The 27,990-nt window shown below is 36.4% G+C and overlaps 2 protein-coding genes across 4 annotated transcripts; both read right to left on the bottom strand.

Annotated features, from left to right (window-relative positions):
• On the bottom strand, positions 1–21,836 carry LOC111695635 (uncharacterized). Of its 3 annotated transcripts, none has more exons than XM_023465018.1 (8): positions 21,759–21,836; positions 21,603–21,682; positions 15,077–15,183; positions 14,392–14,518; positions 2,471–2,502; positions 1,895–2,133; positions 994–1,529; positions 1–480 (listed from the first exon to the last, which is right to left on the bottom strand). In XM_023465018.1, the coding sequence occupies exons 1-8, from the start codon at positions 21,787–21,789 to the stop codon at positions 394–396; spliced, it is 1,239 nt and encodes a 412-aa protein (XP_023320786.1). In that variant the 5' UTR covers positions 21,790–21,836; the 3' UTR covers positions 1–393. The 3 variants fall into 3 exon arrangements, with proteins under 3 accessions (XP_023320786.1, XP_023320787.1, XP_023320788.1); XM_023465019.1 differs by having other exon boundaries at positions 14,407–14,518; XM_023465020.1 differs by lacking the exons at positions 14,392–14,518; positions 15,077–15,183.
• On the bottom strand, positions 21,791–27,471 carry LOC111695633 (uncharacterized). Its single transcript, XM_023465017.1, has 9 exons — positions 27,415–27,471; positions 26,766–26,918; positions 26,098–26,180; positions 25,514–25,582; positions 24,380–24,470; positions 23,842–23,973; positions 23,044–23,162; positions 22,394–22,560; positions 21,791–22,318 (listed from the first exon to the last, which is right to left on the bottom strand). Exons 2-9 carry the CDS (start codon positions 26,904–26,906, stop codon positions 21,804–21,806), a joined length of 1,317 nt encoding a protein of 438 aa, XP_023320785.1. The 5' UTR covers positions 26,907–26,918; positions 27,415–27,471; the 3' UTR covers positions 21,791–21,803.
• Positions 27,472–27,990: the final 519 nt, after the last annotated feature.

Raw genomic sequence — 27,990 nt, 5'->3', positions numbered from 1 at the left:
TCTGAAATATCATAAAGTTAAATAAAAGTTTATAATGGTTATCATGTAAATCTGTTAAAAGTACAGGTACATAATATTAGTAGTGGGAGCTGTTGAAGTCAATTTATCTTAGGACATTTATAAAAAAGTCTTAACATGGTTCGGAGCAAGAAATTTCCCAAGCTTAATTCTGGGTTGATCTTTGCCTGGATAATTTTAAAGTTTAGAAAATACTAAATCTTACACCAATGTTCTGAGGGGAGAAAAATAATGGCCAGTGGGCCGTAGAGATTAATAATTACAAACAATAATAGTAGTTTAACTAGCCATTACCTTTTTAACCACTACTATATTGAATTTTTAATTCGATCTCGGCGACACTAAAATTTAATAATAAAATAATAAAACACTGTTCTAAGATTGATTAAGAAACTGGTCTAGATGCGCCCATCTATAGGTCATCCAGTCCAATCTTTTCGCACAGTTCTCACAACTACAATCCTTAAAATAAAACTAAAATGGGAGATTGTTACAGGACAAAGCTCAAATAGTTACTCAAATACACAACAGACAGAGATAAATAATTGGGAGTAAAAGACATCTTAAATAAAATGATGTAAACTTTAGAACTTATTTTCTATCCCCCCCCCTTAACAAAACTAAAATTCTTTTATTTTAACCTTTTATCCAATTTTGCAGTAAAACCCAAGGTTGTATAATAAGAATGCTTACTCTCGTTGCGCTCCAATGCACGGAAAATGTCGTCTCCTTAGTAAAGATAAAATCCGCATATGAAGTCACTGACTAGAAGCGAGAGTGACATCTTATGCGGATTTCATCTATCTTTGCTGAGGAGACGACATTTTCCGTACATTGGGCGCATCGAGAGTAAGCAACCTTATTACACAACCCCTGGTAAAACCCCTGAGAAAAATTGTTATAATACTAGGAGGGATGATTAAGAATAATATATACCCCTATCTTAATTCTATTAATGTGTTATGTTAAGTTTACCTTGTGCATGTCTACTGTAACACAAATATCACAAGCTAGTGTGAGATCTCCGCAGTTCAGATTTTCAGGAAGTTTAAATCCTTCTGGGAAACAAGTTTTACCTTGGCAGAGAACACAGGACTGTAAACCCTCTGATCTGGATTTGTCAGATTGGGAGGAAGAATTCTCAGTTAGAGTATCTGGTTGATATTGATGGGTAGAAGGGGTACTAGGAGAAGACATTTCACTGGAGAGGGATTCCTGATTTGGTTTACCTTGAGATTGTTCAGATTGTTCAGTGGAGAACTGGTTGATAGATTTCTCTTTAGGTTGAGAGGAAGGAACTATGGTCGGAGTAAAATTCTTATCCTGACTCTTGGTTGGGTAAATAATATCATCGGAGCTGGGAAGGGAGGAGAAATCAAATGAAGTATCAGATTTAGCATCCGGACTGGAGACAGGAAAGTAGGTCTCTTCTTTTAAATCTTTAGTTGTATTAAAGCTTGATTCCGTACTACATAGACGTAGATGAGATCCTTTCTTAAAGCTTTCAACGCCTGTAAACAGAAAATAGGTAAAGGGATTGTAACCGTAATTTTAAATGACCCTTCATGCACAGTTGCCAATGCCCAAGACACAACGGCACCCTTAAAAGCTTTGTCTGATCAAGTATGATTTAGAAATCAACGTTAATAACTTTAAAAACAAATTATTTTCAATTGTGGTTTCTCTGCAAAAGTGACTACTGCAGAAATACATATAGGAATTGTCATCTTTGCATGGAGGGTTGCTTGAAGTTATGCTTACAATCTCTTTAAACAAGTTCTAGACAAACTTAGGACAACAAAATTTTCTTTTGTTATAGATTAAATGAAATCAAAGAGAATGAAAAAATTATCTAATAACAGTGGATACTGGATACCTTGTTCGTTCTCCAGGGTGGGTGTAGAACTGAAAGGTGTTCTCTCCACCAACTTAAACCGTTTAGGACTGGCTAGAGAGCTAGATAAACCAGTATCTTTCTTCCTTGCTCCGTTAATTGGACTCAATACAGTTCTTCTTAATGTCGGACTTAACCCTGTGCTCTTTAACCCTGACAAGTTCTGAGCCTCATTCTTGGTTTTAGGAGTAGAAACTTTATATTTCAAAGTTGGGTTCTTACTAGAGGTAAAAAATTGGTCAATATTATAGTTCTTTTACAGGGTGTCCCAATTGTCTCTTTAAAATTGATGGAGATATTAAACGTTTGAACAGTTTTGTTGATTTTTAATTATAATTTAACAAATATCTGCGTCGAAGGTGTAAAAAATGGTAATCCACATTTTGGAAATCCCGAGACTATTAGTTTTCGGTGTTAAAGGTTTAACCCGTGATACCACAGAATTATATTTACGAAATAATCCCACTTGAAACAAAGACAATATTCCCATGTTGATTGGTAAGATCCTAAAAAATTCTGGCATAAAAGAAAAATTAAAACACAATTTTTTATTCTTTCCTGCGATCCATGTCATTCTCACTGTCGCCACTCTAAACAAAGGTTATCTAATTTTAATTTGTTTGTTAACTTGGTCCTCATTTGTTTGAGGCTAATTTCAAACAAAATACTTGTTTTTTTATACAATCTTCCTGTCCTCATCTAATCGTAACTTGTCCTCATCTATAACTATATTGTCTTTATTTATAATTATAAAAATCCTCATCCACAACTTTCTTGTCCTTTTCCACAACTATCTTGTCCTTTTCCACAACTATCTTGTCCTCTTCTACAACTACTCTGTCCTCATCTACAACTACTATGTCCTCTTCTACAACTACTCTGTACTCTTCTACAGCTACTCTGTCCTCTTCTAAAACTACTCTGTCCTCTTCTAGAACTACTCTGTACTCTTCTACAGCTACTCTGTCCTCTTCTACAACTACTCCGTCCTCTTCTACAACTACCCTGTCCTCATCTCCAACTAAATTTTCTTATCTAGTCCTCAAGTACACTGTACAACTATAGTGTTATCGTCTAGAACTATCTAAATCTACCATGTCATTATCTACAACTATCTAAAAATTACCATGTCCTTATCTACAACTATCTAAAAACTACCATGTCCTTATCTACAACTATCTAAAAACTACCATGTCCTTACCTACAACTATCTAAAAACTACATGTCCTTATCTACAACTATCTGGTGAAATTGATGGGATCCTAGTACTGGTAAGGGGACCTAGAGAAATACGGATTGTAAATCAGAGTTGTTAAAGGTACTTGGAGAAGCTGAAATAGCAGGGGGATTACTGATTTATTCTTAAAATATTTAATTATTGTAACAGGAGTATAAATATCCAAAACTAGGGCTGGGCTTGAATTCTGGGCAAGTTGAGTGAAAACTAGTAATACTAAACTTATAAACTAGGATGTGCAGTGTATCTGGAGAAATTGATGGGAACCTAGTACTGGTAAGGGGACCAAGAGAAGATCGGACTGTAACTCAGTGGTGTTAAAGGTACTTGGAGAACACGAAACTGAAATATCAGGGGGTTTACTAATTCTAACTTTAAATATTTAAATATAGTAGCAGGAGTACAATTATTCGAAAAATAGGGCTGGACATAAAATCTGGGGAAATTGGATGAAACCTAGTACTACTAAAAAGTCATAAACTAGGGCTGTTCAGTGTGTTTGGGGATATTGATGGGAATCTAGCACTGGTAAGGGGACCTAGAGAACTACGGATTGGAAATCAGTGTATTAAAGGTACTTGGAGAATACGAAGCTGAAGTGTCATGGGATTACTGATGTAATCTTAAAAAATGTTTAATTATAGTAGCAGGAGTATAAATATTCCAAAACTAGGGCTGGGCATGATCTCTGGGGAAGTTGATTGAAACCTAGTACTACTAACGGTACCTGGGGAAGCAAGGATTGGTACCCAGTATTGTTAAGAGTACTCGGAGAATTAGAACTTAAAATCAAGATCATGCGGGGAAACCAATGAAGTATTGATCTAATTCATAATATTTAGGATACCTGAAGGCTGCTCACAAATCCATAGCTTAACATCTGAAAGTGAAACAAACATTCAGGAGCATAACGGCCTTAGCTACAATAATAAGGTAAAAGGGCACCCTTTATGACTATATATTATAAATTATGAGTGGAAGGCATGATGAGTGACAAAACATTAATAAAAAAGGAAGTAAATAGTCTGGGGGGTGGTAAATAACTCATAAGAATTGTAAGGGGGAGCCGAATACATAATACAGCACAGGGAAAGGAGGTGGGAAAAGGAGATGAGCGGGGGGGGGGGGGGAAGGGGGGAGAGAGTTTTTTTTATGGGGAAAACAAGATTGGGGTTAATTTGAGTACAGACCCAAGAACTTTGGGAAATTCCGAACATTGCTACAACCTGAGACTGGCACAAAATCAAACCCTAGGCAACAGCTGGAGAAAATGGGGTATGTTAAATTATATTCTTAAGAGGAGCTAGGAGCATATAATCATCAAAGTAAGGAAGGGGGTGGGGATGGATCAGACTGAAAGGAGTGAGCTGACATTATAAATGTTCTAGGGCTAAAGTGGAAGAGTGAGGAGAACTATGAGACAAAGCAAGGTGCAACATTATGCAGCTTACAGAAGGAGGAAGGATAAGGAGAATCGGCAAAGGATTAGGATCACCAGGGCAGTAAATGATACCATTGCTATCGGGTTCTGGAATGCAAATGGGTTCAAGTCTAAGCAGAAGCAGGAGGATGTCATGGAGATTATGAAAGGAAGTGGTATGGACCTCTTTTGCATAGTAGAAACTCACATGAGGAAAGGAGCCAATGATGACTTGGCATCATTGTCAGGGTCAAAGGTATACTCAAAAGAGAGAGGTTTTGCGGAGAAGAAAGGGGGAGGTATTGCAGTCCTGGTTGAACAGAGTTTAAATCACATCCCATGGGAGCATCAGGAGGACTTATTCCTGGAGCTGTCTACTGAGAAACAATGGATACTGATTCATGAGGGGGGTGTCAAGCTAGCAGTGTGCTTTGTGTATGTGGTAGCAGAGGTAGCCGGGACAGAGGGGTTCAAAGAATGGAATGTTAAACTGTATGCAAGTCTCCAGAAAGACTGGGATGCCATGATGGGGGCAGGGTATGAGTGTATCATACTTAAAGACTTGAACAGGCATGTTGGGAATGGTATGAACGGGATTGAAGGAAACCATCCAAACGTGAACTTCAATGGCAGACTGATCCATACTTTGCGGAGGTCAATAACCTCCACATTATTAATGCAGATAAAAGTAAAACAAAGGGAATGTTTACTAGGATTGGAGGGGGCAATGCTACAGTTTTGGACTATGTACTAACTACGCAGAGGGCCAAGGAGATAGTCCAAGGGCTAGAAATAGATGAACAGGGGGTCAATCTACCATGCAGGATTGTTTCTATACCTTAAGCTGCCGGAGGCTAGAGCTCAGGAGACAGAGGACCAAGAAACAATAATTAATATACCTATATCTCTAGATTTGCAGTGTTCCACAATAAAGTGGACGAGATCTTGGATAAAATGAGTTGGGAGACTTTGGGCTTGGAGGAAAAATGCAAGGCCTTGCAGAGTTTCTTAATCCAGGCAGGAGAAGAGGTTTTTGGGACAAGATCAAAAGGTGGGACGGCCTGGAAACCTAGGGTAGTGAAAAGGCACACCAAGTTGAAGGCAACCAAGAAAGAGTGGGAATGGAGGGCAAAGTTCAGGGCTTTACAGATGGCAAGGATGAAGGCTGCAAGGGTTGTAGTGCCAAGAAGATTGCAGGCACAGGGAGTTTACTGTACTACTAAAGCAAAAGAGGTCAAGGAGCAGCTGGATGAACTCCAGAATAAGGAGATTATATCCAAGAGACAGAGAACCCAGAGAATTATTAAACTAGGGTCTGCAGGGTTCTGGAGATTGGTAAGGAGAGTAATCAGACAAAGCTCAAGGATTACTGCTGTGGAGGATAATGGATGCCTGGTCATGGACAAAGCCCTGATTGAGAAGATTGTGTTACAAGAATTAGGGAAAATATTCAAAAGAAAAACTTCTCAAATATTCTTGTCAAATGAGAGCAGCTGCTGATTGCTAACAGGGCTAGGGTGAATCATACCATGGATGACTGGATGGTTAAGAAGGATGGCGGAAATAAATTTCAGGATGAGATATGTAGGCCTGTGAGTAGTGCGGAGCTGGCAAACATAGTCAAGACACACAAAGACATGAGGGCTTCAGGCACAGATAATTTGCCGACCAGGCTGTTCAGAAACGCATCACCAGGGTACTACAAAAGACTGGAGGAGCTGATCAATTTGTGCTTAAGCTCAGGAGAAACACCACAGTGTCTTAATACAGCAAAAATTACCCTTATTGACAAAAAAAACCTTCGCTGTGTATCTCAAAGAAAAGGCCACTAGCCAAATTCAAAGTGTTATTACTAAACTGTTATCTAAACGAATGAGCTGTGTGGCAGAACGAGAGGAGATGTATGGGTCAACACAGTACAGGTTCAGGAAAGAAAAATCTACTTCCGAATGTATTTTCCTACTACTGGCATTACTTCGGAAGGCCCGGAAGAAAAACTATAAGATCTCTATTGCCTTTTGTGACTTGCAGAAAGCATATGATTCGGTGAACCAAGAGATACTGTACATAATCTTGGATGGAGTAGGTTTTGGAGGTAAGGTTCTACAGCTGATCCAATCTATGTATTTCAACGACAATGTACAGGTGAGGTTGGGACTGAACCTCTCCTTCCCTCTGTGGTTCACTAGGGGAGTAAAACAGGGGTGCGCCCTATCCCCCCTTTTGTTTGCACTGTTCATTGCAGCGCTCAGGGTCAGGTTGCAAGAAACAGAACTAGCTGTCAAACTCGGGAGCGTAACCCTGATTTGGATATTCTTCGAAGATAACCTGATGCTGATATCCAGGACAAGCAAGAGAGGGATGACGAAACTACTACACACTGTGTATATAGCAAATTCCTCGTAGGAAGGTGTTGTGAGATAGAGGACGACATTTAATTCATTCAATGTCGGAGATGCTATTTCAATTGGAGTACTGACAATCTGAACTAATGTTAAATTCCTTTTTATTACACATATCGGGAATAAAAAAGCATTTAACATGCTTTGAATTTATTCAGGTTATTCAAATTAGGTTATAATTGATCCATAATTCAATCCTCATATACAGAACAGGATATCAAAATTTCCTTATACAGCCTTCAAATTTTTACTTAAACATTTTTTTCTAAATGATTATAAGACCAGTTAAAACTTATGTAGGCTAAAGCACAAATTCAGTAAGTGAACAGCTGACTTAAGTAAAACTGAGAGTTAGTCCATTCGACCATTATTCCAATTAATATAGCACCAGATAATTACATCTCATGTTTCAGTAAATTAAATGATACTGGAACAAAGTCAAGATTTAACATTGTTGTAATAAAGTACACTACATTTGTACTTGTAAATATTGACACTTTGCGTATAAATGTACATTTTGTAAACATATTCCCTTCAAAAAATATTTTTCAGAGTTATATAACAAAAATCTAAAATACTTTTAAGAAGTTAATCTTAAATGTCGTCTTTTATCTTTCAACACCATCCTTCAACAGTAGGAATTCATCTATATACGACAAAAACGGAATGTGACTAGAGATGGTAGTACATCTATACTGTTAAAACATGGAGATGAAGTTGGCGGTGGACAAAACATTTGTGTTGACAACAGGACCAAGAGGGACAGAGTGGAAAGTTGGGAACTCAGGGTAGAAGCTGCAGAAAACCATGACTGCAAAGTACTTAGAGATACTTAGAGATCAGGGTGAGAGGAAAGCATCTGTTAAGTAGAGAGAAAGACGTGACAGAAAGTGCAAGAAGGTTCGACCACAGTATCTTCAGCCTTTCAAGGAAGGGGCTGGACAGATCCTTGGTTGCGAGAACCTTATGGGAAAGGTGTGCCATCCCTTTGATTCTTTATGCATCCTCGGCTATGCTGTTCTCTAGAGCAACCGTGAAAGGATTAGAGAAGATACAGAGCTGGGAGCTTCATAATCCAGACCCCAATGTCAACATCTAGGACTGCTACATGGTGTGATGCAGGGCTCATGCCAATCAAGTACAGAATTGCTACAAGCAAGATTAGATTCATCTGGAAGCAGATTAACAAGAGCAGTGATTATAATATGAGGGAGTGCCTAAAAGAACTCTTGACAAAAGGAGAGCAGGACCCCTGGATGAAGGATTTTTTGGCAATCCAAAAGGAGTGCAATGTCTCTGTAACTTCTATGACCTTGAAGCAAGTGAATTTAACCTGGATCCCAGGAAACAAGGGGAATGTTGTAGGCAGTGGGACATGAGGAGAGGGGGGGGGGGGGGGTTAAGCTTCTTTGAAAAATTGTTCAAAACTCTTTAAAAGGCACTGCAAAGAAATAAACTATATTATTGTTACATGACATGCTCCAAACCAATTTTTAAAAAAGACCAGACTCAGCAAATAATAAATGGTTTAATCCAAGAGCACAGTGGGACATGAGGAGAGGGGGGGGGGTGTGTGTGGCTTTTCTTTTTTATTAAAAATTGTTCACGGGTCTCAAATAGAGACTGCAATTAATTGTTTTTTATCCAAGGTAACAGAGAAAGTGTCCAAAGCAGCAGCTCGGTTTGTACTGAGAGAGAAAGAGTCTGGATCATTGATGAGGGTTATGCCCCAGCCCCGAGCATGGTTCAGTCTGCAGGGGCATGTCAATAACATGAAGGCCAGTATAACCCTTAACCAGACACGGGCGGGGAACCTAAGGCTCGGGAACAGGATGAAGAATGGAGCAGGAATTCAAGGGAAGGATTGCCCCTGGTGTGCCAAGCAGGGTATTACAACAGCATTAAATGAAGTGCATGTCATAATGACATGTCAGGGAGTCAACAGGCTACGAGACTCCCAAGGAGTGTCAGATTATATCAGGGGGATGATGGGGGTGTAACCGACTACTAAGAGCAGGATACTCAGGAGCTATCTGGGCCAAGATGGAGCAGATACCAAGACCCTTCTGAACAGGGGATATGCGATTCACAGCATGACCAAGGCTTGGTTCAGGGCATGGAGTAGCTAAGCTGCTCAAGAGAGTGTTTGCTGGGTAATAATTCCACTTAAATTCAATCCGCACTTGAGGGCCAAAATCCACCATGTTAAGAATCGCAATAAAAGTGCGAAACAATTGTGTATTAATAATGTAGTTAATATATTTAATTCCTGTATGTAATTAAACTAATCCATACTTTTTATCCCAAATTTGTAATAAAGTTATTAATTATAATGACCTTACGTAGCAAAAATGATTCATGAATTATATTCCTAATTAATGATGTATACCAATAATTCAAATTCCAAAGGGCAGGGAAATTCAAAATGAATAAGAAAACGACTGTAATCAGTACGTAAGTATAGTGTACTAGATGTTCATTGATTAAATTATGTTTCCCAGGATCCATATTTTCAAAAGATGTAACAACGATGTAAAAAGCGGTAGCCTATTCATGAGGTTTTTAAAGCAAAAGACATAATCCCGGTGTAAAGGTAGCCTACCAAATCAGGATTTTTCTGACTCATCCTGAACATAAGTTAATCACATGGATAAGAAAACGACTTTACATCAGTACGTAAGTATATTGAACTAGAAGTTCATGGATTGAATTATGTTTCCCATGATCAATATTTTCAAAAGATGTAAGGTAACATCAGTACGTAAGTATATTGAACTAGAAATTCATTGATCAAATTATGTTTCCCATGATATAAATTTTCAAAAGACGTAACGTAACATCAGAACGTAAGTATATTGAACTGGAAATCATTGATTAATTTATGTTTCCCAGGATCTAAATTTTCAAAAGACGTAACTACGATGTTAAGAGCGGTAGCCTATTCATGAGGTTACAATTCAAAAGACAAAATCTCAGTGTAAAGGTCGTCTACATAATCAGGAGTTTTCTGACTAAAGTTTAATCACAAAATAGAGACAAATGGACAAACTAAATAAAGCGAATTTTAAGAGAATCCCGTAGGTCGGGAGAGATATATGAGAGATGCGTGGGGTACTAAAGAACCTTTATTTTCCAATATGGGGAGGGGAAAAGAAGCAAAACGCGGTGAGAATGCTTTAACACCGGTCAACGGTGAACATTTATAATTGACATACGAGGAAAACGCCTTTTAATAATAATACCATTGCAAGAAAAGACAACAGCTAGCAAACAAAAACCTAATTGCAGCAACAGCCAATCAAGTAGACAACAATACGCTGAATAATGGACAGTAACAAAATACATGGAGTTAACAAACTAGTTCTTTTGCAGAACTAGGTGGGCTGGGGTAACAGCCTGGGCTGCATGACGACCTAACTGACATGTGGCCTGACCCAGGTCGTATTTACCAGTATACGATCCTAACAGGCCCCCTACCCTGAGGCTAACATCTCATTATCTAATGGGGGTGCTGGCAGGTCAGGTAACTCGTTTTACTTCTAGCTCACTTAGATGACAAATGGGACCCTTAGGTATAAATAAATCTAAAAACTACCATGTACTCATCTACAACTATCTAAAAACTGCCATGTACTCATCTACAACTATCTAAAACTATCTAAATTCAAAGAATTGTAGCTACTGAGGATCGTCATGATAGACGTGAAACATTATGTTTAGTATAATTCTTTTTTTTTAATAAATATGTGAAGTTAAAAACTGAAATAAATATAAATCATGATAATATTAATATCACAATGGCTTTACGATGTCAGGACTAAATAGTTAAACAATTATTTAATTTGGTCTATCCTGCTCTAAATAACATCTCTTCATCTCTTAATAATGGAGCTACTAATTGTAATGTGGATCTGGTACCAGTACAAATGTCGGACTCACAAACGTCGGACGCCACAAACGTCGGACCAGTACAAACATCGGACCAGTACAAACGTCGGACCAGTACAAACGTCGGACCAGCACAAACATCTGACTAGTACAAACATCAGACTGGTACAAATGTCGGACGGGTAAATTTATAAGAAAAAACGTTGGACTCGGTAGATTTTGAATGGACCATTGTTTTAAAAAATTTCAAACTATGAATTCTACTAGATCATACAGTTTAATCCTTATATCTTTGCAACCCACTGTTGTAGACCTTAGAAATTTCAAACTATGAATTCTACAAGATCATACAGTTTAATTGCTATATCTTTGCAACCTGATGTTGTAGACCCTCTAAATGTTAACTAAGTTTAATGAACTCGGGTATATATATATTTACATGCATATAAATAAGGAAACAATTTTAAACAATTGCATTGATAAGAAATTACGTAACTTAACAAAAAATCTCTCCTCCTTTCTAGTTGTTATAATAATCAACAATGACAGTCATGTACTGTTGTATGGATACTTTCTTTTCATAGTTTGAAACCAGGCTTTTTAAATCTATTCTTCTTTGATCTCTTCCTAGGTTGTGACTGGTTGTGGCTGTTGCTACATTATTCTGTGGTCCCAGAAGAACATCTCTCATCTTTCTATCATTGGAGTTTTCCTCTGTTCTCAACTGCTGGATCAAAGCCCAAATGCTGGCATTATTGGGCAAAGATAAAGCAAAGGCAGCATTGAACCCCTCTGCAGCATTACTGGTCAATGGGTCATCTGAGAGAATTGTCTCATACTTGTTCCAAACTGCATGGGGGAATATTGGATTCCTCCTGGCTCCTGTTCTCCAGTCGAGTACTCCTATCCATGTCTTCTCAAAGTACTCTAAGAATGAATCAACCTGATCAGAATTGTCTTCAAAGCTTGGTTTAAGTTCGTCATACCGAGAACTGATCACATCTTCCCAGGTTCTAACAATATCCTCTTCTGGAACTAAAGAAAGAGCCCAAAGATAGCGAACCAGAGTTTGGAAGTCAACATTATTCTGGTACAAACTTCCTAATCCAAGCTCAGTTGAAGTCAGTTCTCTCTTAAAATGGGTGTCACAGCCCATTACAGGCACGTCAGGATAACAATTCAGGAATCCTCGCATGATTGCCTTCTCAATATCTGTCTTCAAATTGCCTGGTGGGGTTACATTTGCATCTTTAAGATACTGGAAGACTCTTTGGTAGCTTGAGGTCTCCTTGTTTGGAAGGAGTGCAAAACAACAGGGTACAGTGATACCTGTGAATATGTGAATATGTGAGATGAGATCTGAAGAAGCCCCATCTTGGGCAACCCAGACCGCCTACAGGACTATCCGACCCCTACCGGTAAGAAAAATCCTGAACCAACCCGGCCACCTACTGCGAGGAGGGGTACAACCTGGAGGAAAGGCGTGATCAAAGTCACGATGCGTACCCTGCAACAGCCTATCACTACCTGGTCAAAGCTGAGTGGTTGCTAACCTCCACTCTTCAAGGACTGTCAAGGTCTAATCTCCTCTTAGCATCATTGTTTCAACGTCCGTACCATCCCCCCCCAGGAATTCTATCATGATAGCATGTTCTGTCATCAATGGAAGCCGGGCCTCCAGAAAAACGCAAATTCCTGTAGCCCGCCTTGCATGTCCTGCTCCTGGACAGTCAAGGATGACATGCAGCTCATTCAGCAGTACTCTGATACCCATTGCTGAGCACCATGGACATTCCTTGTACGGTTAGGCCCAGGTGATTGGGACTTCGATTTCCCAGACCTGCATCACCTGCTCTTATCTGGTTCAAAACTGCACACTGCTTTGAGTCATTTATGTGAGCCTGCAGTTTGAACCAGTCTTTTGGCTCAGTCAGCCATCGCAATGATGAATGGTCCGATTTCGCCTGTCGGAGCTGTGAAGCATGGTGCTCTCGCATCTGTCTCTTGAGCATTCTCTTCGATATATTGTCTAGATCATGTATTCCAGCCTCTTCTAGGATGGCTTGCACTCTTTTAGTCCAAGGGTCTGTCAGATCAGCTAGAATGGCATCTACTACTGCCTTGGTAATCTGGTCTTTCTTCCCTGCTATGAGAGAGTGTGTAAAGAGCATGGATTTTGTATCCAAGCGCTGCTGGATTGGCTGCAAACCTGCCTCCATCCATCCCATTACCTGGGAAGACGACTGGGGAAGCTGCAGAATGAACGAGGCAACTGAGTGCTGGATTTTCTCCAGTTCCTTAACTGTTGTTTGGAAATGACCATTGCTTCTGTCCCATACAAGAATCCTGGGATTGCACAGGATTCCCATAGCCTATAGGCATTCAGGGCTCTATCCAAGCCTGACCGAGTGCGGCCCATGATAGTGTGAGCGTAAGTGCGTGCTCCCCCTATCATTTTGGACTCAAGAGGTTTGATTAGATTTCGACCCTGTAAACTAATTTCAATCCCCAGATATTTTGCCACCAAGGCCTGTTCTATATCCGGTGCTCCTTCAGTGACTTTCCATCTGTTCTGTAGCTGTGACAGCAGTGATAATAAACAATTGATAGAACAAGGTTTTCTTCACAACATCAAAAGTACCATCAGCCACCCAGTATTTTGCCGACTTAAGAACGTTAAGTTGCTCAATGCTGCAAAATATGATGATTCTCTCAGAGTTATCATCTCCAATATGCTCATTGATTGCTAGAAATCTGTCTCCACGGATTGTTGTCTCAAGATGTTGAGGTACAGACATATCATTCCAGCTTTTGGGGACCTTGGTAAACCCATAATGTTCTACTCTTGCTCTCTTGACTGCCGGTACTAAGGTATTTGACTTCCTCATGGCACTCACCCCTTTGTTGGTAAGTGTGCTTACCATGTTGGTCATGTTTCCAAGAACAGTTCGTGGACTTATTGCTATATTTCCAGAGCTTTCTTTAACCACTTGGTTTTTTCTATTTCACATACTCTTTTCTTCAAAAGATCACTGTCATGTGAATGCTCTCCCAGGAAACTGATAATCTTGTCATTCTCATTGTTTACAACTGCTCCTGCAGGACAAGAATTGTTTTTCCTTTGAATGCATTGGTAATAGGTTTTGTTGGGTTTCTTCTTTGTAACCCTGTATTCAAACTGATTTGAATCAAGCAGGTGCCGTCCCCCTTGCTTGACCTCAATATAGTTAGCAGTCTCCTCGTCCATGTATCCAAACTTTGTGAGATTGTGAATTTTTAACAAAAAAAATTGGGATTTTTTTTGAGATAAAATTGTGAATTTACAAGAATTTCAATCTGAAAATTCAAATATGTTTTTTCCTCCTTGGTCCGACGTTTTTCCTTATAAATGTACCCGTCCGAAGTTTGTACTGGTCTGACGTTTGTGCCAGTCCGAAGTTTGTACTAGTCCGACGTTTGTACTGGTCTGACGTTTGTACTGTCCGACGTTTGTAAGTCTTATGTTTGTAACGTCCGACGTTTGTACTGATACCGTGGATCTCTCTACCTCGTCTTCTATATCCTCCTCTCCCTCTGCTGGTTCCAGAGCTCCGAGCTGTGTTGCAATCTCAAGAGCAATTTCACTCTGTGTAGCAATATACTCGCGGTATTTACTGCTCCTGTTAATATACAAATATAGAATACTAGCCTTAGAGGGCGCTTCGCGCCCATCTTCTAAATTAATTGTGAACATGTTCTCTTTGTGGACTTCGTAAAACAAAACAAAAATAATTCGCGGATTTTCACAAAAAATTTCGCGGATTTTCAAAATTTTTAAAATTTTAATGACGATTGAATTTTGATGGAGACAAATATTTGAAAATTTGATTTTTCATAAACCTTCCCTGGGGTCCCTAGATGTCCCACAAAAAATTTGGGCCCGATCGGTTCAGCCGTTTTGACGTTTATTGGATACAAACAGACAGACAAACAAACAGACAGACAGACAAGCCAAATTTATATATAGATAAACATATTTCCTGCTCCTGTTTATACAAGAATATAGAATATAAACATATTTCCTGCTCCTGTTTATACAAGAATATAGATTTTAAACATATTTCCTGCTCTTGTTCATACAAGAATATTAAGATATAACCTTGTATGTATATATCACAGGAAGGGTTTGATTAAGAATTTCTTATAAAAAGAAAGAATATTTAGTATTGAATTACGACCTGTGTAAATGATCTCCTGTTAATAGACTACATCTCAACACGTCATCATTCGTTATCTTGCTCAGTTCATTCAGATCAAACTCTAAGCCATCAAATTCTCGATCATACTAGAAAAGGGGAGGATTAGTATTTTCATATTTTCTGGATTCATGAATTTATTTTTCATCTAAAATAACATTGCACACAGGCCTCAATTGTAAAGTATTTTTGTATAACAAAATAAAAAGGAAGAAAAAATATTTATTCTCCAATTTTCCCATGTTTTTTAAAGCTTTTTCTATAAAAGTCAGATTCAATGACAAGATAGGTGTTCTAAACATATGCCTGTAAGTCAAGAATCTCATTACCAACATCAGAACGAAGTTTAAGGTTTTCAGATCACTTTTCCCCCTGTTTTATCTTATTTTCCCATCTGGAAAACCTTAAACTTCGTTCTGATATTAGTAATGAGATTCTTGACTAATAGGTAGGTGATATAAGCTCCTAGCTGGTATTTGCTTCCGACTTTTTGGTAAAAAAGCTTTAAAACATGGAAAAAGTGGGAAAGAAGGGGAAAACAATATTTATTCCCTCTTTTTATTTAGTATTACAAAAATACTATCCAATTAAGACCTGTGTGCAAAAGATTATTTATTTTCATGAAAAATGAAGTCATGAATCCCGAAAATATGAAAATATTAATGTGGATAAATATGATAAAATAGGGGGAAAATAGGCTATGGGCAAAAATGAGCTGAAAAACCTTAAACTTCGTTCTGATGTTAGTATTGAGATTCTTGACTAACAGGTAGGTGTTTATTTATGTTTAATACACCGGCTGGTATTTCAATTAGACTTTTTGATGAAAAAGCTTAAAAAAACGTGGAAAAATGGGGGAAAAAGGGGGAATTTTTTTTTCAATTTTTTTATTTTATTTTACTTGAAAGAAACACAAATGATGCCATTTGCAAAATTTCATTCAAAAAATGAAGACAGGATTCCCAAATGTATTCAAATTGGTCAAACTCACCCTCCCCTTTGATCTTTTAAAATTGAATATTTTTAGTCGGGGGAATTTTTATGAAATATAATTAATTCAAGGAAAATGTTTTTATTTTATTTAAAAAAAACTGAAACATCATTTATATTCAAGTGTAGTGTAATTATCCGAGCTGACCGGACATGTCTCTGTGAGCTCCTGGATTAAACTGACCGACAACCCAACACCTAGTTAACTAATTCTCATGCTCCATACTATATGAAAACACAAACACTCATTAACTTGTTTAGTGCATTTATTTCCAGTAAAAAATATTTCTACTAAACTCAAAATGACTGACACAAAAATTGACATGGGTCTATTAAGCGATTTAGTAAAAATTAATTGGAGAAGTTGAAAAACTCCAAAGAAAGTGAAGGGTCTGAATGGAGTAAAGTGCAAGGAAAGGATAGAAAGGCAAGATGAAAGCTAAGGGAAGCATTGTTGATGCAAAGATAGATCCAACAGATCTAATTTCTATTCTTTCTCTCATTGTTTAGGCGATCACTGTCTTAGTTGACCAGCAGGATATACTAAGGGAACACAAAAATAGAATTGATGATCTGGAGAAGCAAAGTAGAGCACAAGGTGACCAACTTGATGAGATTCAACAACGTTCCATGAAGGGAAACCTCATACTCTCAGGGGTTGCAGGAAAAAATAAACCTAGCTTGATAAAACCTCAGGAGCAACTTAAACAGGAGAAAGTTACCACTTATGCTTGTCAGTTGATCAAAACTAAATATAATGTCGTAGTTCCTGAGAATGACATACAATCATGTCACTATCTACTGAACACCCTGGGATCACCTCACGACTGAGATCAAGAAGGAGGGAAGAAGGAGGTTGGTCTGTATGCCAATTTTCAATTTACTAACAAGAGAAACAGCCTAATGTATCATCTCAGGTCTATGAAGAAAGAAGGTAAAATCAGCAAACTATTCTCTAATGAGAATGGTCAGTTAGGTCTGAAAGTGTCCGATACAAGTGAAAAGAAAGTGATAAGTTTTGTGCCTGATCAGAAATATGGAATCCCAAAAACTCAATCTTGCTGAAAATCCAGGCTCTCGTAAGTTCTAATGTTTAAAATCGGTATATAGTAGTACATAATATTGCCAAAAGTATGCACAAATAAGTTAAATGAGTAATCTAATTTTCATACTTTCTCTTATTTGTGAGCTTATTTTCTCTTTTTTTAATCTTCTTATCAATAGTTTCAAATCAATTTTGAATTTCATTTATACAATTTAATTCCGTTACTTTCTGTTTCCTAATCTGACAGATTTTCCTTTATGTCAGGGGATATGGGGGCGGAGCTTTGTTTTAAGAAGGGAGGGGAGTCTAAAGGGTGCCGCATTTTCTCAAGATCTCAAGCTTCTAAATGATCCAGGATAATATTTCACTTACACATGTACAGCAAAACAATCAAACATTCGATTTTACATACAATTTTAAAGATTCGGTTTATGAAAATAATATTCATAATTGTCAATACTTTGATGAAGATGAGATTAACAAAAAATTTAATAGTATTTTAACAGAGCAGTTTAGTGTTTTTTCTTTAAATATCCAATCTCTCCCTGGAAAATTTAATGAGTTTTAAACATTTTTAGCCTCAACCCTGGGAAAATTTAAACCATCTGTAATTGCTCTTCAGGAAATTTGGAATAAACCTGCAAATCTTTCATTTGATTTAACTGATTATCATCCACTTCATTTTACTGTAAGAGATAAACAGGGGCTTAATAGTAAAGCAGGGGGAGGAGTAGGACTCTGGGTTGAAAAATCACTTTGTTTTGAACCGATTAATTCAATTTCTATCTTCTTACCTCGCGTTTTTGAATCACAATTTATTAAGATAAAAAATGGGAAGAATAAATATACAGTTGTAGGTAACATTTACAGGCCTAACACTGCTCCGTATGCAGACGTGAAATATTTTAATCAAACAATAAGAGAAATTTTTTCAAAAATTAGGTCTGATCCTACTTTAAGAAATGCGCAGGATGTAGTCTTAGTAGGAGATATGAATATTAACCTTCTAAAACATACATTGCATAGTGACACAGAGACTTATTTAGATACGCTTCTTGAGAATAGTTTTTTGCCTCTTATAACTCTTCCTACTAGAATAGGTCACAATTCAGCAACCATTTTAGATCATATTTGCACTAACATTGCCGATGATAGTTTTGATTCTGGCATTATTGTTTCAGATATTTCTGATCATTTTCCTGTTTTCTATATTCGACATTTTAAAGATAAATTCATAGAAAAAAAGTCCCAACAGAAAACTCGAAAGTTTGACTCTGAGTCTATTTTTAAATTCAAAAAAATGTTAGAAGATAAAAATTGGGAAAATGTTCTTCTGAATAGAGATCAGGACAGTGCATTTAATAATTTTTTTGATTCGATTGATAACTGTTTCGAATGTTCATTCCCTGAAAAAAATGTAAATCCTTCCAGAAAAAATAGACCTTTTAACCCTTGGATGTCTGAAGCACTGATAATATCGAGAAAACGTAAAGCCAAATTGTTTAATAAAAAGTTGAGGAAACCCTGTCAGGAAACTAAATCTAGATTTAAAGAATATAATGCAGTGTATACTCGCCTTGTGAGGGCAGCACGAAAAAAATACTTTAATGATAAATTTCAAGAATATAGTAAAGATTGTAAACAAACATGGCTGACTATCAATAGTGTACTAGGAAGGGGACGTAAAACAATTAACATTCCTGATGCATTTGTGAGCAATGGAAAAGTTCTCTCAGGGGCCGTAGAAATATCAGAGGGTTTTAACAATTTTTTTGCTAATATAGGTCCTGATCTGGCAAAAACTATTAAGGGCACTAAAAAACAATTTTCTGACTTTTTGTCACAGGGAACAGATGAAAACTTTGTTTTTGCAAATATGACCCCTAATACTATAAACGATGCTCTTAAATAACTAAAAAGTAAAAACAATTCTGAACCAGACAAAATTTCAACAAATTTGCTAAAGTTTATCATACCAATTATCAAGGGTCCTATCTGTCATTTATTTAATTTATCTTTCAAAACTGGGTTTATTCCTACCACTCTTAAAACTGCAAAAATCGTCCCAATCTTCAAGGCTGGGGAAACGGATAATTTTACAAATTATAGGCCTATAAGTTTGCTTTCTTCGTTTTCAAAACTTCTAGAAAAAGTGGCAGCAAATCAAATTATGAAATATTTGAATAAATTTAAACTACTTTATGAACATCAGTATGGCTTCAGAGCCAAGCACAACACTACTCAACCCTTATTTCATTTCTTAGATAAAATATACAACGCACTAAATGTACCTGTATCCGAATATACTCTGGGAATTTTTATAGATTTAACTAAAGCTTTTGATACCTGTGATGTTGACATTCTACTGAGCAAGCTTGAACACTATGGATTTCGTGGGACTTCTAACTTATGGTTCAAAAATTATTTAAATGTAAGAAAACAATTTACTTCAATCAGGGGTGTTGACTCTTCACTTAAAGAAATCTCTTGTGGCTCTTGTGGTGTACCACAAGGGTCGATATTAGAACCAATTTTATTTCTAATTCTTATTAATGACCTTCCTAAAGCATCGAAATTTTTTACAATTCTTTTTGCCGATGATACAACACTGCAACTTTCTTCAAAAAGCTTACATGACTTTTATGATTGGGCAAATTTTGAGCTCTCCAAAATAGAAGATTGGTTTAAAGCAAACAAACTGACTTTGAATGCGTCTAAAACCAAATATATTCTCTTCAAAATTAAAAAAGAAGATGTAAGTATCACCTCTTTAAACTTCAAATAGATAATAAAGATATAGAAAGAGTAGGAACTGGATGCAAAAATGAATCTTTTAAGTTTGTAGGTGTTCATTTAGACGAAAATCTTGACTGGAACCATCATCTTAAGTCGGTTAAAAACAGAGCATCCAGTGCAGTTTTTGCTTTGTCAAGTGTAAAAAATATTCTTCCTGGGAATATTTAACTAACCATTTACAACTCTTAATTTCGATCATTTATAGAATATGGAATTTCAGCCTGGGGAAGAAACAAATGTTCAGAAATGAAATAAATTCACATTTTACAAAAACGAGCAATAAGATTAATTGATAACTCAAAAGCCACGTCTCATAGTGATTCTCTTTTCCTTAAGTATAAGATTTTAAAGATAAATGATCTGGTAGACTTTAACCAAGCTATATTTATGTATAAATATACACATAAACTTCTCTTTTTTACGGAGCCAGTGAACACAGAGAACAAAAAAGATAGGAAAGGTTAGATGGAAGAGAAAAGACAAAAGAAACAAAATCAATTCTTAAAAAGAAAAAAAAATTTCCTTATTTCTTTCTTTTTACTTTTCATGACTGACTGAGAAAAGGACAAAAGAATATAACTCAATTATTTTGGAAAATCCAGCTTTCTACAAGTCATTGGCAAAACAACGCTTCATGCGATTATTAAAGATCATATTATTATTAACCAAACCAAATAGTTAAACCTAAGGAAAAAAGGAAGCAAGATCAGCCCGCGTAAAATAAGTGTTCACTATGGTTTACAGGGTTACCCATAGTCAAGTTTTTAAGACAGTGGCGCAACACAAAACGTTGGGGCGTATGACTTTTAACTAATCTTGAGCAAAACAAAATAATAGAAAGACTTTGATAACAAACTGGAAATTTATTGATATTTCGTTTTTATTTGTATGCGTGAGCTTGTGCCCACAACCCTTATCCAAAAATTATTAAAGTTAAAAACACATAAACTTCTTCCTGCATCTTTTGAAAACATTTTTAAAAAGCTTGGAAACTTTGAAAGATCTCTTAACTATCAACTTGACATTCTCAAAATGTGCTCATTACAGTATTTACCATCAAGCTCTCTTCTTAAGATGTGGAATGACCTGCCTCTTGACTTAAAAAGAAGCAACTCTCAAAGTATATTTAAAAATAGACTACTAAATTCTCTTTTTGAAAATTACATTACAATGTGTTATAAACCGAATTGCTATTCATGTAAAACTAATCAGATATGTTTTAATATGCTTTGATATTTGTTGTGTACATGTCAGAAAATTACTTTAAACTCTAGTTATTCTAATTAATGTATAAACTGTTTTGCATAAGATAAAATCGCACCCTGATATCTAATAGTTCTCCTTAAATCTATTTAATTGAAATGTGTTGTTATCATTATTGAAATTAGGTGGAAAAAAATAATCAAAACAGCCAAGAGCTATTTTCCACCTAATTGCTTTATACTTGTACTGTTAATATAATCATCAGTTTGTAATTGAAAACTCGTTCTGTACACAGATACATGTATTTTAGCAATAAAAGTTATCTATATATCTATCTATCTATTCTTAATTTACTGTGAAAACAATTACCATGGGGGGTGAATTTTTAATAAAAACGCCTAGAACAACTTTCAGGGAGAAAAAATCCTGAAAGATCCTGTGTTAGTAGAATTAAATATAAAATCTTAATAACACCTTTGTGAACAGTCTTTCCCAACATGCTTTTCTCTCTTCCATTATTTCAGGAGGATGCTCAACTCGGTCGAAAATCAGTCCTGCAAACAAATTTTAGTCTCTAAATCTGTAATTTTTTCTTTTCTTTAAGTTATGTCACTAATGATTGTAGCCTACCTAGCTCTAGCAGCTTTGCGTCCTGGTCCATATTTTCTGAAAAATTTAGTTAATTTTACTCCGGGCAACGGATAGGTATTGATTAGAGTAAAAAACATCTTTGTTCTGATCATTCTCCCAGTCTCTGCAGGGTCTCCAGCTCCGCATAGGGTTCTCGGAGCAGGAAACCAGCAGATCAGTCTCACAGTGCTTCTTAAACCTTTCCAGATCCTTCTCTGCTTCTCCCAAGGTATAAGCGGTAAATATGAGCAGGGACGGATACGGCGGAACAAGATCCTTCATATCACTCCAACCTTCATCCCAAGATACTCCTTCTCCTTCATCGTCGAACTCGGAGAACCCGGCGTTCTGAACAAGAACCAGATCCGGGGGTTGGTACGCGTCTAGTTTCTTGAACTCACTGTATCGCATTGGAAACACGGAGTAAAGAATGGATTTCCCTGAGCTCTGACAGGATTGACAGGTTGGAACACTTGGTTGGTTCTCTTCCTCCTCCATCAGAGCAGGACCAATGAATGTATATTCTATCTCTTTTACTCCAGGTAATCTGTGCAGTAGATCTAGAATAACAAGATTGTTTTAAATTGTAATTTCTTTTGTCTTTAGGATAACTAACTCATTTTTGAAATACTTACATTCCCATTTAATAAGTCCCATCATCTCATAGATGCTCGCCCCCGCAATGTGTATCCTGAGTACTGATTGGGTTGCCAGAGCAGGGTTGTGTTTCTCCATATTATCTAGAAGAGTGAGAGCTCCACTAACCTGGCAGGTCAGGAAACAATGATCCAACTCCTCTTTACTAAAATACAAGTAAATATTTATGGATTACGGAATTTTAACGAATAAAGATAAAAGAATATACTTTGCCAAGCAGTTCTTTCCTAAATTCGAAATTAATTTAATTTGAAAAGTTTTCGTTTCGACAGTTGAGAAGTTTTGAGAGAGGAAGGGGGCGTATGGAACACTTGTGAAATAGTTATTAAGAAAACACTTTTTAAATTACAGATACAGATAAGGGAATAATTGTGACTTAACATATTTTACTAGGCGTTCATTTCCCGAAAGGCATTGTTTTCATATTGACAGTTCACTTCTGTTCAGAGCATTAAAATACATTTTTTTGTCCTATGGTTTGACTAGTAATGACTGAGAGGGCGTCTGGGACATTTGGGAAATAGTTAATTAGTTATTATGAAAATATTTCATTCAGAGGTTTTCATATGAGGAAGAGTCACTTGAAAAATACCAGTCGAAGATTAATTTAACTGAAGAAATGGTAAACCTGATTTGGTCTGTAGGCTGCTCTGGCTCTGGAATAAAATGCGAGATATCTGGAGCAGTGCCCAGGTAGGTAGAGTCTACGTTGCTAGGGATGGCCGGCATACCAACGTTTACCACACTCTTAATAGAATTAGAAGATTACGCAGGGGTTTTTTAATAATTGTTTTTCTCGTGGTTTTATCCCTTCCCTTTTCCCCCTTTTCCTTTCCCTTCCCACTTTTCCATTCCCTCTTGTCCCTTTTCCCTTTCCTCTTGCCCCTTGTCCCTTTCCTCTTGCCCCTTTCCCCTTATCTCTTGCCCGTTTTCCTTCCTCTTCCCCTCTTCATTTCCCTTCCCTCTTGCCCCCTTTCCCTTCCCTCTTCCCTTTTCTCTTCCCTTTTCTCTTCCCTTTTCTCTTCCCTTTTCTCCTCCCTTTTCTCTTCCCTTTTCTCTTCCCTTTTCCTTTCCCTTTTTCTTTTCCCCTTTTTCCCTTCCCCTTTTAACTTTTTACTTCATTTTTTCCCCTCACACCCAATGAAAGCTCATATTTTTGCCCCCCCCCCCCCGGGGGGGAGGACAAACAGAAAAATATATACCCCTGATTTAAGGGAGTGATTTCAATTACAAAACATCACTGCTTGAAATCAAGATTAATCCGGATCCGTTAAATTCGCAATATTTGGACTAGAAGTAAAATTGTTGAATTAAAACTTGTCCAAAATAACATCCGGATCCATTTTTTTTATCTGGATCCCCATCAAACTAAAATGGATATTAAGCACCGACATTAATACAAAGAATAAAAAAACGTTTAGGAAACCTCATAAACATCTGCGAGCATAGCTATCTTCAGCTGTCTACAGGACAGATCATGCCTCTCCTTGTCCTGCTCAAGGTGCTGTTCTGAACAGTAGGATACACAATAACATTCACCGCAATCATACATCTTGTCCTAGTACAGAGAAAACTATGATGAATTGTTTGATCCAAAACAAACAAATTAATAGATTTTCGATTAGCTTTTTCTTTCATTTTAACATTATTCTTAGAAAAATACCCCCCCCCCCTTTGGGAGAACATCCCGATTTTAACACAGCTTTATTTAATTGGTTAAATTGGGCAATATAGATTTAACCAAGCTTCTCCGAACTGTGATCAATAAGTTTCGCTAACATAAGTTTAGGAGTTCTTAAAGAAGTCCGTCCATTAATTTTATAAAAAGTTTACTCTATCTCAATCCCGGTTGACTTTGATCAGGTTTTTGTTGTGATTTAAGGAGCGTTCTCCTGAAAGTTAATTAGATTCGTTGTCATACAATGGAAATATTTGGGAGAATGGTCCTTAAACCTGGAGCTAACCTGGGCAGTATGACAGGTTCTGCAAGAACGAGGAAACAAGAATATTTCCTTCTCTGCCAGCTCCAACCCTCGACCAAACATTATCTCACAACTAAATTAATATTCAATTGAATCAATCCAAATAATAGAAAAAACTTATTTTATCTTTCTTACATTTCGTCCATTTTCCATCAATTCGTCTTGTCAATAAGAGCACTGAATGTGACCCTCCGGCCTCCGTATATAGAAGGCAATGTCCGATTTAAAACGGTACCCTTGAAACCAGTGTTTCGGATCCATATCATTTTGATTCGGATCCGGATCCGAGGTAACTTTTGATTCTGTGAATCGGATTTTCCCTATTAAATGTTATGCAAGGTTATAATTTATAAACTATAGTAATCCTAAAGTTAAAAATGTCGTCATTACTATTATATAAATGTAAACATTAAATTATTAAAGATAATTTTGAAAAATTTTCGTCATGTAAATAATACATTTACGAACCATTTTGATTTATTTATTCCATGGTTTTGGTTAATTTTTGGCGCTACCCGGATCCATATCAACGTTTCCTGATACGGATCCGGATCCGGATCCGAAACACTGCTTGAAACCTTTTCTGAGCAATGATGTGAAAGATATAGTCGATTTTCTAGGTACGTGTTTCATTTCTGAGCAGACAAAGCTTTTAAGGATTCCGTATCGAATGGGGCATTGTCATCTTTACATGGAGGGTCACATGAAATTACGCGTGATTTTATAACAAATCAATTCGTCTATTCACAAATTAATAAATCCTTTTAATCAGACAGTAACATTTTTTTCATTAAGCAATAAGTATATCCATTAATCAATATAACTGTTAATTAACTAACTGAAGAATTCATTTATTAGTTTCTGTTACTTTATAATCAATTAAGAGAATTTGTCTGTCCTGTCATTGATAATTTTTATAATTTTTATTCTTATTTAATAAATTAATCATTAAATTTATGAACCATTGTTCAAATCAGTTTATCAACCAACTAACCTATTAATTTATTAATATATATTAACTAGGCCAACTTTTCAATCGATCAATTTTAAAATTTAATAATCAATTTATTTGTCAACTCGCGAATTTCTTTATCAATTAATATTAAAAATACTAACGTTAGAATTGCATTCATTCTAAATGTATTCCACTCCTTCTGCTCACATCCTCCCATACAAGAGAAAAAACTAAATATATAACAATCTTAATTATTGGAAAAATGAAAAAGTCTTAATATTTAAATGAATTCAGTGCAGAGGATCCGGATCCGTATCCGTTGGATCCGCAACGGTCAGGCTTCCTGGATCCGGATCCGTATATTTCTACGGATCCGGATAAAATATCAGCCGAAACCAACCAAAAAAACTGTTTGCTCTAAAATACAAATCTTAACTTTTAACTAATGAGAGATAATAAAAAAAACTTCATAATCTCTTAATAATTCAAAAAGTTTCACCAAAAAAATATGCAAAAGAAGAAAAAAATGCGTAAAATCATTTGGATTCCAAGCATGCTCTATCCGGATTATTGTTTCGTTGTTTCAGGGTTTGAATAGCAATTGCAAAACTTTCAACCAATATAAAATTCAGTGACAAAAGCCTAATTGCTATTTAAAGAGTTGAGGAGAAATAAGTATAAAAACATACCATAACAGAAAAAAAACGGGGAGGGGGTTTGTAAAATTATTCCGGTTGGCTTGTACCTGAACTGTTCCACCTCTTGACCTGCAGCAGCCAGGTAGTTACACAGCTTCTTATGCTTCTTCCAGTGCAGTTTCTGATGATCCTAACAAACAAATAAATAATTGACAGCCAATCAATAAATCAATCAATCAATCAGTCAATCAAAGTTTTAGAGACGTCCTACTATCCACATTTCAAGATTAAGATCAAATCAAGATTAAGATATGGACTTACAGCTTTGCAAAAATAATTTTTTTCTTCTGTTTTCTAATTAGTTCCTCAGGATTCTAACAAAACAAGCCAATAATTGACAAAAACAACAAACCCATGATACCCTCTTATTAGTTGTAGTTAAATATTGATTATTTCCTTCTGGGACTTGTTCACTTAATTCAAATTGCTTCTTCCCTATTTTTTTGGATTATTGTTGGGGCAGGGAGGATCTTTATACTAGGAAGTTGACATTAAAAAGACTCATTTCTCTAGGTTAGGATGATTAAACGTATTAGTTATAATAATTTCAAGTTAAAATTTATCATTGATTACCTCACTTATTTTCATTATAACGTGAACGAAGCAAAATGTTAATAAGTAGTAATATATAGCCGAGACATCTCCCCCCACCCTAGATGTAGTTTACCTCAAATATCGGAAAATAATCCCGGGGAGGGTGGGGGGACAGTTCTACCTGTGAACAATAATAAACAGATTTGCATCTGGTACATCTCTTCATACTGTTCTCCTTCGTACTCTTCCTTCTGCACACATAACAAGCTCCCCAGTAGAAATGGGGCTCAGCTAGGATAGGTGCTGATTCAACTTCACTCATTTTTGTCTTCTACTAAAAATAATATTTCAAAATACATTTTATGATCTAGTATTAAGCATTCTTTACAACAATTGGCGGGTCCGTGCTAGGGAACAGTTTTTGGACCCCCGGCCCTCCTCCCTATCAATGTTGTACATGACCTAGATTTAAACTATTTTCAAACTAAAAATTTAATTTGTATAATTTCAGGGTTAGGTTAGGACAATTTCTGGACCGAGCGCTGCGGCTAGGACAGGAAAGGGGCCAAGCACTGCGGCTAGGATAGGCTAAGGGGCCGGACACTGCGGCCATAAAGGGCGGTCGCCCACCCCGTGTTGCCCCTCTCTGATCGTCTTTTCGCTGTGTTTTAACTGTTGGGTGAAAAGTTTAAAATTTGTGGTTATCACATGCACATCTGTATGACCTATAACGTCGTCATGTAAATATCGAAATTAAATTTACTAAAATTTGCACTAAAAGTCGAGTTAAATGTAACTAAGACTTCACTATAAATTTTCGAATACAATACCTTCTTTTGACTTTTGATGGAGCGAAAATTTAAATCTAGAATATTGTGTGCGGCATTCACTCTTTATCAACAGCAAAGACGATCGGTTCAAATAAAAGGGTGGTGGATTCTCATTTGAACTACTCCCGTTTGAACTATTGTTCGTTTGAAATATTGTTCATTAGAACTACTGACATGACGTCATATCCTGTAGTTCAAATCGACACATTTCTTGCTCATTTGAACTATTTTTCTACCACAATTTAGTTTTTAAAATTTTTAGATTATAATTATGATAACAAAAAATTATCAGTTATGTTTCAAATTTAAACTTTATAGTTTAAATTAACAAACAAAATAGTTCAAATGTTAACATAAAAATAGTTCAAATGCAGAACATTAAAATTGTTTAAATGAACATAAAAATTTAAATGAACATGAAAATAGTTCAAATAAACATAAAAATAGTTCAAATGAACATAAAAATAGTTCAAATGAAATAGTTAAAATTGAAAAAAAAAGTTTAAATGAACTTAAAATATATAGTTTAAATGAAAAAAAAAATAGTTCAAATGAAATAGTTCAAATGAAAAAAAA

Source organism: Eurytemora carolleeae, unplaced genomic scaffold (assembly GCF_000591075.1).
Source record: "Eurytemora carolleeae unplaced genomic scaffold, Eaff_2.0 scaffold224, whole genome shotgun sequence".
Classification (NCBI taxonomy): Eukaryota; Metazoa; Arthropoda; class Copepoda; order Calanoida; family Temoridae; genus Eurytemora; species Eurytemora carolleeae.
Note: the sequence above shows the minus strand (reverse complement) of the source record. Positions and strands in the feature narration are given on the sequence as shown.

Coding starts and splice junctions, on each gene's coding strand:
- LOC111695633 (XM_023465017.1), bottom strand. CDS start 26,906: ATGAGTGAAGTTGAATCAGCACCTATCCTAGCTGAGCCCCATTTCTAC. Junction 24,471..25,513: donor AGAATGAATGCAATTCTAAC/GTTAGTATTTTT, acceptor ATATTAATTTAG/TTGTGAGATAATGTTTGGTC. Junction 22,319..22,393: donor GGGACTTATTAAATGGGAAT/GTAAGTATTTCA, acceptor TTGTTATTCTAG/ATCTACTGCACAGATTACCT.
- LOC111695635 (XM_023465018.1), bottom strand. CDS start 21,789: ATGGACCAGGACGCAAAGCTGCTAGAGCTAG. Junction 15,184..21,602: donor GGGAAAGACTGTTCACAAAG/GTGTTATTAAGA, acceptor CCCCTTTTCTAG/TATGATCGAGAATTTGATGG. Junction 2,134..2,470: donor GAGAATGACATGGATCGCAG/GAAAGAATAAAA, acceptor TTTTACCTCTAG/TAAGAACCCAACTTTGAAAT.